Source organism: Trachemys scripta, unplaced genomic scaffold (genome assembly GCF_013100865.1).
Source record: "Trachemys scripta elegans isolate TJP31775 unplaced genomic scaffold, CAS_Tse_1.0 scaffold_40, whole genome shotgun sequence".
Classification (NCBI taxonomy): domain Eukaryota; kingdom Metazoa; phylum Chordata; order Testudines; family Emydidae; genus Trachemys; species Trachemys scripta.
In genome coordinates this window covers 51,067-61,881 of record NW_023260527.1, presented here as the reverse complement: position 1 = coordinate 61,881, position 10,815 = coordinate 51,067, and the positions used below count along the sequence as shown (strand labels likewise).

At 66.2% G+C, this 10,815-nt stretch overlaps 1 protein-coding gene across 1 annotated transcript in view; it reads left to right on the top strand.

The window, feature by feature from the left end:
- LOC117870579 (signal transducer and activator of transcription 5B) overlaps positions 1–10,571 on the top strand; it is a 33,921-nt gene extending 23,350 nt beyond the window's left edge. The window contains exons 4-19 of the mRNA XM_034757775.1: positions 811–900; positions 1,132–1,306; positions 1,940–2,070; positions 2,189–2,340; positions 2,784–2,939; positions 3,397–3,576; positions 4,117–4,204; positions 4,286–4,408; positions 4,831–4,923; positions 5,338–5,544; positions 6,502–6,617; positions 6,705–6,835; positions 8,074–8,229; positions 8,556–8,607; positions 9,429–9,536; positions 9,695–10,571. Of these exons, the coding sequence (XP_034613666.1) occupies positions 811–900; positions 1,132–1,306; positions 1,940–2,070; positions 2,189–2,340; positions 2,784–2,939; positions 3,397–3,576; positions 4,117–4,204; positions 4,286–4,408; positions 4,831–4,923; positions 5,338–5,544; positions 6,502–6,617; positions 6,705–6,835; positions 8,074–8,229; positions 8,556–8,607; positions 9,429–9,536; positions 9,695–9,821 (2,085 nt within the window). The 3' untranslated portion in view covers positions 9,822–10,571. The remainder of the gene's footprint in view (positions 1–810; positions 901–1,131; positions 1,307–1,939; positions 2,071–2,188; positions 2,341–2,783; positions 2,940–3,396; positions 3,577–4,116; positions 4,205–4,285; positions 4,409–4,830; positions 4,924–5,337; positions 5,545–6,501; positions 6,618–6,704; positions 6,836–8,073; positions 8,230–8,555; positions 8,608–9,428; positions 9,537–9,694) is intronic.
- Positions 10,572–10,815: the final 244 nt, after the last annotated feature.

The following is a 10,815-nucleotide window of genomic DNA, read 5'->3' as shown; positions in this document are numbered from 1 at the left end:
GGCTGGATCGTCCCCGTTTGCTGAGGGACGGACACACCGGGGGGCCTTACTGGCAGGGGTTGGGTTCCCCCAGCAGATACAGTCCCTGCGCCGAGCTGGGGCGGGCAGGTCGGGCCCCGGCTGAGCCCTGCCCCCCACCTTCTCTCTCTGTGCCAGGGACTCCATCGACCTCGATAACCCCCAGGAGAACCTCAAAGCCACCCAGCTGCTGGAGGGGCTGATCCAGGAGCTGCAGAAGAAGGCGGATCACCAAGTGGGCGAGGACGGGTTCTTGCTGAAGATCAAGCTGGGGCACTATGCCACGCAGCTGCAGGTCGGTGCCCGGAGCCGCAATGGGGCAGCCTTGCCCCCCGTGCCCTGCCAGGGGCCGGCCACTCCCACTGGGCGCTCCCCCGTGGGCTGGCCAAGCCTGGCGCGGAGCAAGGGGCTGAGACAGCAGCAGAGTGCGTGATGGCAGGTGCCGTCTCTCCCCTCCCCTCAGCGTGTGGGGCCAGCGCATCCCTGAGCCCCCTCCGCTGCTGCCCCGAGCTCCCTCCCCTGCCATGTCGCAACCTCCCCAGCCGCTGCCGTCCCCCGCGGGCTCCTTGCCTGGCCATGGGGAGCTGCCGTCCTGGCATGGGCCGGCTGGGGTGACCCCCATCCTCACCCACGTGCCCTGGGAGCAGGGATGCCGGCAGGGTAGGTTAGGGCAGGAGCAGCCCCCCCGCCCAGTGCCCCTGGGACCCCCTTTGCCCCCAGCCTGGGGCGGTGAGAGCCCCTGACTAGCCCTGCTCTGTCCCTGGCTCAGGGCCTTTGCTTTCCCCCCTGCAGAACACGTACGACCGGTGCCCCATGGAGCTGGTGCGCTGCATCCGCCACATCCTGTACCACGAGCAGCGGCTGGTTCGGGAGGCCACTAACGTGAGTAGCCAGGCAGGGGGGCCTTGTCTCGCTCCCCCGTCTCTCTGGGGCCCGTGGACACTGCCCCAGCCCAGCCACGGGCACCTCACCCTGTGCCCCCTCACCCCACCCTGTGCCCGTGGCTCCAGCCACTGCCCCACGGCATGAGCCTCGGCCTCTGTGCTCCGTCGCTGCCCCCCATGGCAGTCCCCGAGCCCTGCCTCTCCCTGACCTGACGCCCCCCCTCTGCAGAGCCCCTCCCCAGCCAGCAGCCTGGCGGACGCCATGTCCCAGAAGCACCTGCAGATCAACCAGACCTTCGAGGAGCTGCGTCTCGTCACCCAGGACACGGAGAACGAGCTGAAGAAGCTGCAGCAGACGCAGGAGTATTTCATCATCCAGTACCAGGAGAACATGCGCCTGCAAGGTGGGGGTGGGGGGGCCCTAGCCGTGGGGAGAGGGAGGGGCCGTGGGGATGGACTGATGGGGGCAGGGACCCGCAGAGCAGAGGCAGCTTCACCCTGAGATCCCGTCCTCGGGGAGACACCGGCCCGTGCCAGCAAACGTCCCGCAGCACTTGTCCCGTCCCAGCTGCCGAGGGGGCGCCAGGTGCTGGGGTCCGGCTGGGTCCGGCGGGGGGCTGCAGCTGGCGCAGAATGCTGTCTGTGCAGCTCCGTGCCTCGTGCCCCCTGCTGGCCACTCTGCCCTGGGACCAGGGGTGTCTGGGGGGGGGTCTCAGCCCCCTTCCTCCCCCCCCGGCGCGGGGGAGACTCTGCCGTAGCATCTGGGGCCTGGGGCATCGTCTCACCCACACTCCGCGCCCCCGTGAGGAGGCTGCAGGTATCTGAGCACCCACGGGACGGTTCCCCTCCCTCCACAGTCCCATGGGAATCCCCAGCTCAGCACTGTCCCACCGGCTCCGTGGGGCTGGGGAGCAAGTCCCGAGTGTCCCCCATCCCCGGGGCAGGCCTGGTGCAGGGGTTCTGGGGATGCTGCTGCGGGTCGGGGAGCCCCCGGGGCGGTCGGGGCTCAGGCCTAACGCTCTTGGCCTCCTCCCCAGCCCAGTTCTCCCAGCTCTCCCAACTGGGCCCCCAGGAGCGCATGTCCCGCGAGACGACGCTGCAGCAGAAGAAGGCGTCGCTGGAGGCCTGGCTGCACCGGGAGGCCCAGACACTACAGCAGTACCGAGTGGTGAGCGCCAGCCCCGGGGGGACCCCACTCCTCTCCCCGGTGCCAGCAGGGGGCGATGACGCCCCCGTGCGGTGCCGCTGCCTGCCCCATCCCACGCTAACACCCCGTCCCCTCGCAGGAGCTGGCGGAGAAGCACCAGAAAACCCTGCAGCTGCTGCGCAAGCAACAGACGACCATCCTGGACGACGAGCTGATCCAGTGGAAGCGGCGGCAGCAGCTGGCGGGGAACGGCGGGCCCCCCGAGGGCACCCTGGACGTGCTGCAGTCCTGGTGCGTCCGCCCCTCCCAGCGCTGCCCCGTGGGAAACGGGGCTGGGCACCCGGCAGCTGCCGCTTGTCCCCTGGGCGTTGGCTGGGAAACCAGGGAACGGTGCCGCCGGCAGCAGGGACTCCGGGGGGGCTGCCCTGGGTCCCAAGAGGCCCCCCCGGGGGGTGACCCTGGAGGGTGACGCTGCACCCGCTGGGTTTGTTAGTCCAGGGCACTAGGGGTCCCCTGTCCCCATTCCCAGGGACGTGGGACTGGATTCCTGGGGTTGCTGAGCTCCCCACAGGGCCAGGTTAAGGCCGGACCGCGCCGGCCTGGGGGGACCCCGAGGGGGGCGCGCAGACAGGGAGCTTCGTGACCAGCAGACACGGGACACCCAGGCCTGGGGCTCCGTGATGTGTCTGGGCCTTGCCAGAGCACTGACCTGGCCCGGGGGCCCCTCGCCCCAGGTGTGAGAAGCTGGCCGAGATCATCTGGCAGAACCGGCAGCAGATCCGTCGGGCCGAGCACCTGTGCCAGCAGCTGCCCATCTCGGGGCCCGTGGAGGAGATGCTGTCCGAGCTCAACGGCACCATCACAGACATCATCTCCGCCCTGGTGACCAGGTACCGCTGGGGGCAGAACCGGGCTGGGCCCCGATCGGGGTTGGGCATGTCTGCCCCATGTGCGCTGGGGTGACAGAGCTGGGCTGGGCCCGGCTGCCCCACACAGGCTGGGGGGCTGAGGCTGAACTCGGGGCACGGTTGGGATGAGGTTCAGGCTCTGACCTGGGCAGGTAGGAATTGGGCTGCGAGGGGCCAGGGGCTGGCTGGATCGGGGGGTGGGGATGCTGCTGGCACTGCGGGGCGGTTGGCAAGAGAAAGGGGCTCGTGGGGCAAGTGCTTTGGGCGGGAGGGGATACAGCCTGGGGACTGGGAAGGAGGATCTGGGCACAGGGGCTGTGAGCTGGGGTGGGGATGTGCCAGGTCGTCCCCCCGCCCCCGTGCACGTCTGGCGGTCGTAGCTCCGGCCCCCGGCCCCATCTCACAGCCGCAGGCCCCGTGACGCTGGTTCCTCCCCCAGCACCTTCATCATCGAGAAGCAGCCCCCCCAGGTGCTGAAGACGCAGACCAAGTTCGCGGCCACGGTGCGGCTGCTGGTGGGGGGGAAACTGAACGTGCACATGAACCCGCCCCAGGTGAAGGCCACTATCATCAGCGAGCAGCAAGCCAAGGCCCTGCTGAAGAACGAAAGCACCCGCAAGTAATGCCCCCCCGCCACTCACCCAGGGCAGGTCCTGGGAGACGCCCGAGCTGGCCCCGCTGAGCCGCGCGGCTCCTGTTGGGTCTCTGGGGGGCTCTGGCAGGGCCCTGTGGGGCTGGTTCCTTGTTCTCTCTGCGTCCCATGCTCACGTAGCCTGGATCCCCCAGAGAGTCCAGCACAGCGTGTGGCTGGAGCTGCCCCCTCTCACCCCCGGGGTATCGCTGAGCGGAGGGAGGGTCAGTCCCACGCCTGTGGGGTTGGTGACTGGCCCCTTTCCCAGCGCCCCCAGTGGGGTCCAATCCCCAGGAGACCCCCCTGCTCGGCCTGGTTGGCACATGGGGCCCCGTGTCCCCCCGGGCCGCGAGCCGCTGCCCGTTCTCTGAGCCCGGAGCCGGATTCCAGGCCCCTGAGTGGGTTTCCTGGGCCCAGAGGGAGCTTCCCCCCATGGTGACTGTCAGCACCGCCCTGCCCCCCCAACGCCCCATGGGAGTTGGAGCTGGCCCAGTGCCTGCCCTCTCTGACCTGCCTTTCCCATTGCAGCGAGAGCAGCGGGGAGATCCTGAACAACTGCTGCGTGATGGAGTACCACCAGGCCACAGGCACCCTGAGCGCCCACTTCAGGAACATGGTGAGAGCCAGGCCCCCGGCACCGCCCCCGTCCCCTGCCCCCCCCCCGCCCACCTCTCACGCCCTCTCCTGCCTCCCGCAGTCCCTGAAGCGCATCAAGCGCTCGGATCGGCGCGGCGCCGAGTCGGTGACTGAGGAGAAATTCACCATCCTCTTCGAGTCGCAGTTCAGCGTCGGTGGGAATGAGCTGGTCTTCCAGGTCAAGGTAAAGCTGGTGCTGCGCTGGCACCACTGCCCTGGGCCCCGCCCGGCTCCGGGCCCTGCGCTGGCACCGCTGCCCTGGGCCCCGCCCGGCTCCGGGCCCTGCGCTGGCACCGCTGCCCTGGGCCCTGCCCGGCTCTGGGCCCTAAGAGCCCTTCTGGGGCTGGTGTCAGGCTTGGCCGTGTCGCCCGTCCCCAGGATGGCGTCTCTGGGTTGAAGGAGGGACCCAGGAATTCCCGAGTGTGTCACTAGCTAGGGCAGCCCCAGGGGGCACGGGGTCCATGGGGTGGGCATGGGGTTGAGGAGCACAGGGGAGCTTGGTCTGCTCGAGACTTGCCCAGTGGCAGTGGGGGAAGGGCAGGACCCGGAGCTGGGTCCAGCCCCACCCCCGCCCCACACTCAGCCCGGCCCGGCCGGTTCCCACAGACGCTGTCCCTGCCCGTGGTGGTGATCGTGCATGGGAGCCAGGACAACAACGCCACGGCCACCGTGCTCTGGGATAACGCCTTCGCCGAGCCGGTGAGCAGCCAGCGCCACCGGGGGCAGATTCGCACACCCGGGGGGCCTGCCCCCCTTCACTTGGGGCCCAGATCTGCAGTGCCCTTAGCCCCCCCCACATCAGCAGGTCCCTTGATCTCGGCCCCCCTCACCTGGCCCCTCCTGCAGCCCTCTATGTTCTCGCCTGGGCGGTCTCCCATTCTTGCCCCCATCCGGCCTCTGGGCCGGGAGCACTGGGGGAGGGGGACAGGAGTTGTGGGGAGGAGGAAGGGGGGAGCTCTGAGAGTGGGGGGTGCAGGGGGGGGGGCTGGAGGGCGGCGCTGGGGGTGAGAGCCAGCGGGAGGGCAGCTGGGGGACGGGGGGCGATGCTCCCTGCTCCTGGGGCTGGAGCCCTCCCCGCTGGCTCCCCTGAGCCGGCGCCGCCCCCTCCCGCAGGGCCGGGTCCCGTTCGCCGTGCCCGAGAAGGTGCTGTGGCCCCAGCTGTGCGAAGCGCTCAACATGAAGTTCAAGGCCGAGGTGCAGAGCAGTCGGGGGCTGACGAAGGAGAATTTGCTCTTCCTGGCGCAGAAGCTCTTCAACAGCAGCGGTGCCCAGCTGGAGGAGTACAGCGCCATGCCCGTCTCCTGGTCCCAGTTCAACCGGGTGAGCCGCGCTGCGGGGCCCGGGCCGGCGGGCAGCGGGGGCGGGGCCGGCGGGCAGCGGGGCCCGGGCCGGAGGGCAGCGGGGGCAGGGCTGGAGGGCAGCGGGGGCGGGGGAAGGGATCCTGTAGTTGCTGAGTGCCATCACTTGTGGGTACTGAACGTAAGAACATAGGAACGGCCGTACCGGGTCCGAGCAAAAGTCCATCCAGCCCAGTGTCCTGTCTACCGACAGTGGCCAATGCCAGGTGCCCCAGAGGGAGTGAACCTAACAGGCAATGATCAAGTGATCTCTCTCCTGCCATCCATCTCCACCCTCTGACAGACAGAGGCTAGGGACACCATTCCTTACCCATCCTGGCTAATAGCCATTAATGGACTTAACCACCATTAATTTATCCAGTTCTCTTTTAAACTGGTGAGAGGCCACAGCAGTGCACATCCCCTCGGGCTCCTGGCCAGGGCAGCCTGGCATGGAGACTTGCTGTCCCATCGGGGCAGCCAGCCAGGAATCTCTTTGGCATAGGCTGGCAGGCGCATCTCGCTGCAGAGCAGCGCGCGCAGGACCAAGAAGCAAATGGTGCTGAGAGACTGAGGGACGGGACCCCGGGACCCTCCTGCCAGGCACTAGTCTCCGCTCACGCTGGCGCTGGACCGGCCCTCCTCTCCCAAGGAAGCTGGCAGGGATGGTGGCAATCCATAACCCTCTGGGTTAGGGGCCCGGCACTTCCACTGTGCCACTCTGCTGCCAGCCTCCCTCCCTCTGGCTAGCACAGGAGAGATGGCGGGCTTGCCTGCCCTGGCAGCACTGTGCCCATAGCTGCTCCCAGGAGCAGAGCCTGCTTACAGGGCACCGGGCGCTGAAGGGGGGAACTCGGTACCCAGTGCCCGTCCCACAGCCAGCATTCAGAGTGATGCCCACATGCATGGTGGTGTGTGCGTTGCCCTGGTGCCAAGCCAGGTCTCCCTGTGGCCAGAGTGGGGCTGGGGGACAGGGCGGAATTACACCTTCTGGCAGTGGTTCGACGGGGTCATGGAAGTGCTGAAGAAGCATCTTAAGCCTCACTGGAACGACGGGTGAGACCTTCCTTCCCATAACGGCCAGCACGGCACAGCCCCCCCAAACCCGCCTGCCAGCCCCTCACCCCCCTCTCTGTGCTCCAGGGCCATCCTGGGCTTCGTCAACAAGCAGCAAGCGCACGACCTGCTGATCAACAAGCCGGACGGGACCTTCCTGCTACGGTTCAGTGATTCCGAGATCGGGGGCATCACCATCGCCTGGAAGTTCGACTCGCGTGAGTCAGGGTGGGCCCGGGACAGCGTGGAACCAGACCCGGGCCTGGGGCTGGAACGGGGCCAGCTCAGCCCTGGCGTGGGAGTCAGTTGATGGCTCGTGAGCTGTGCGTGGTGCAGAGCAAACCCAGTCATCGTGCTGGGGCAGTTCCTGCTTGGAAGGCCGGCTGTGCTCCTGGAGGCTGTGCTGTGCTGATCTGTTACCGATGTCGGGAGGCCAGAGAAAGGTGCCTCAGGCCAGGAGAGCTCAGCCCCCTTCCTGTGCTGGTGCAAGCCCTGTCCTGCTGTCTCACCTCGGTCACCGGTAACTGTACCAGCACGACAGCCTCGGCTGGCTGGCTGGGAGCTCTGGAGAGCCTTTGGAAAGGGCAGCTTTGGCTTTTCTCTTTTTAGCTCAGAACGCGTGACCTAGGTTGCTCCAGGCTGTCACAAGGATTCTTTTCCCATTTATGAAATCCAGGGCAGTCCACTGGGCGGCGGGTCTGTGCTGAGCAGTACGGGAAATCTTCCAAACGGTGTTTTGTCACGAGAGCTGCGTTTAGAGAGACCTACGTGAAAATACAAGCAGAGCAGAGGCCTTCTCTGTGTCTGTCGCAACGAATTAGACTCCATGTTAAACCTGAAATAACATCACGGCTCTGCTTCGCCTCTGGCTCTCAGCTCAGCTTGGCCCATCGCAGAGGAGTTTTCGTTTCACTTTTGTTTCTAGTTAGTTTCACTTTCTGGCTCTCCCTGGAGCTGTGGTGTGATGGCATGTTGCAGGGGTGCGGGTGAGCATGAAGAAAAGCTGTTTTCATTAACTTGAGATTTTAAACCAATACGCTAGTGAAACATGTCAGAGGAGTTTGTACACCCTGAATGCAGCGGCAGCCCTGGCGCGCCGCACGAGCTGGTGGGAAACTCACGGGACTTGAATTGAAAGTCTGGTGCTATTTGGGTTTTTTCTTAAAGCCCCAGGGCCCGGGCTCAGGCGAGTCCATGAGAATCTCACCTTTCGTGTACACAAACAGTATGGGGGAAGCAGGGCGGGAATCCTAAAGCGCAAAGCAAGAAGGTGGAGAAAAAGAACCTGATGTTGATTCTGATTGGAGGTCTCATGACTTTGAAGCCAGTCTCGCGATTCCTCGAGGCCTGAGTCCTAGGGGCCAGCTGTGCCACACAAGGGCCTGACTTGAGCAGTGTGGTTGCCCGCAGCTCCGGACTCGGCGTCTCACGGTCGTCTCTGCTGTTGCATTTCTAGCTGAGAGGATGTTTTGGAACCTCATGCCCTTCACGACCAGAGACTTCTCCATCCGCTCGCTGGCCGATCGCCTGGGTGACCTCAATTACCTCATCTACGTGTTCCCCGACCGGCCCAAGGACGAGGTCTTCTCCAAGTACTACACGCCGGTTCTCTGTGAGTCGCTCTCGGCGCTGGGGTCTGCACTGGCTTGTGCTCCCCTCACCCTGCCGCGCACACACTCAGACTCTGGGGCCGTGGGAGCTGGCACCAGCTAATACCCCTGAGGGCCTGGCCCGTTAGCAGCGATCGGTTCCTCTCGGTGGTGTCTGGCCTCGTGGCACAGAGACCCGAACCCGACGGCGCTGACGGGCTCTCTCGCTCGTCGGAGCCCTCGTGCCGACCAGCTGCTAGCCCAGGTGACGCTGTCGGGTCAGTGCCTGGAACGTCCCCTGGCCTTTCCGTGCCTTAGCACTGTCTCCTCTCTCTCGCCCTGTCTGCAGCTAAAGCCGTGGATGGATACGTGAAGCCACAGATCAAACAAGTGGTGCCAGAGTAAGTCCGTCTGGGCGTGCGTCTGTCTGTCCATCTGGGCATGCATGTGTCTGTCTGTGTGCTGTCCTTGGCCCGTGTCTCCCTCTGCCCCTCCGTTATCACCCCTTGCTGAGGAAATGTCGGATTCTGACCAGCGTCCCAGCCCCGAGTCTGTTCCGTAGCCTTATGCCTTACCAGGGGATGAGGTACCGGGTGGGGGAGAGCTGCTTGCCCTGTTGCTCACACGGGGGCAGAGCAGATGGTCAGGGGAGGAGCGCTCCAGGCTGGCGGCCCCGCAGGCTGCAGGAGGAAGTGACCGGTGTCGGGATCCTGTGACAGGGCTGGAGCCTGGCTCTGGCGCCGGGCATGTGCTGCACTGGGAGGATTTAAAACACCCCTGAGAAGCGAACTGGCCAAGGGGGTGTTTGCTTTGGGAGGGGCTGGCGTGGGCCGAGCAGGATCTGCACAGACGAGGCTGGTTCTGATTGTGGCCGTCCCCACTGGCATGGCTTTCCCTGGACCGCGTGGGAGGGTATAAAGCACCGTCGGTGCAGCTGTGGGCACGGCCTCCTTCCCCCCGGCCCCGGTGGAGCTGAGCGCGGCATCGCTCCAGGAACTGGACCCATGTGAAATCCCTCGGCCCCCTCACTTACAATCAGTAGCCAGAGGCCACGGCGCCGAGCTGGTGGACGGGGCTGGCAGGACAGAAGCTGCCATTGCAGCCAGGGAGAGGAACCGGCAGGCTGGGGCAGAGCTGCAGTCTGCCCTGCAGTGCAATGCCCCCACGCTCCCGTCACCCTCCCCATGGCCCGGCTGACGCACCGGCCCCTCGTCTGTTCCAGGTTTGCCAGCGCCTCTGGGGATCCCGCCGCTGGAACGGTCACCTACATGGATCAGGCGCCGTCGCCGGCCGTGTGCTCCCAGCCGCATTATAACGTCTACCCACAGAAGTAGGTGCTGCTCCTTCCCCGGCCCTGAGCCGCGTTCCGGGGGCGAGGGGCTCCCTGTGCTTGGGGGGGGGCGTTTAGCTGGAGCACGCTGCTCCCGGCCCCCCGGCGTGGCTATGCTGGGATGCCTCCCCCAGGCTCGCCCTGTCTCTCTCTCTCAGCCCCGACTCTGTGCTGGATCCCGAGGGCGAGTTCGACCTGGACGACACGATGGACGTCGCGCGACACGTGGAGGAGCTTCTGCGGCGGCCCATGGACACTCAGTGGATCCCCCACAGCCAGTCGTGACCCTGTGCCGTGGTACGGCCCGGCCCGGCAGCCGTGTCCCTGGGAGCCGATCCGGGGAGCGTGCCCCATGGAGAGCAGCCCAGTGTTCGTGTCTCTGTGCGTGGGCCCATGTGTGGGGGGTGCTCAGCCGGGGGCTTTGCTCTGCGCCAGCTGCAGCGGTGTTGTTGTTGGCTGCATCTGTGGGGGCCCCAGCAGCTCCTGGCTCTGGCAGGGCCCCTCCTACTCGCGCAGCGCTCCTCCCCAAATCCTTCCCTGCACTGGCAGGGCCGCCTCGTACCAGGCCTGAGCCAGGTGGGTGCTGGTGTTGGGCAGGCCACTGGGGGCATGGCAGGGTCCCGGTCTAGCTAGTGTCCCCTGGCTCCATTGGCAGAGCCACCTCTCTCTGGGCGTGGGGAACGCGGCCCGGCCCAGCCTCACCCGTTAGCAGCCGCGTTTGTTTCTTTATCAGTATCGTCCCCGGCCTCGTTCCTGGCCCTCCCACCACCACGTTTGCTCACAGCCCCCTGCCCCTGACACGCACTGTGTTATCCCAGCGTGCCCCAGCCCCAAGATCCAGGCAGGGGTTGAAAAGCAAGAGGCAGCCCTGGGGCAGCCCCTGTTCTGGGAGGGGAACACTGGGCAGCAGGCTGGGGAGGGACAAGCAGGGGTCTGCCCCCCTGGGCTCATCCCTCCCCCCATGTTGGCCCTTGGGTTACACCTCGTCCTTGTGGCATCAGGGGAGGGGGGATTCCCTTCTTGTGGCAGCCATTTTTCTCGTGACCGACCAGGTAATAAAACGGATGGTTTTTAAAGGCAGCTGGTGAAGCGAGGCTCCGCGTCCAGCCCAGGCTGCTCCAGGCAGGTGCTTGGGGCGTCCGTCTGTCCCCAGCAGCGTGGGGCTGCGGGCCCGGCCGGGTGCAGGGGGCNCCGTGTACTAAAGGCAGTGGGCTTGTCGTATGGTTTCCCTGTCTGTTACTTTGAGGCCTGCCTTCAGCTTCCCGCTTCTGCAGCGCTG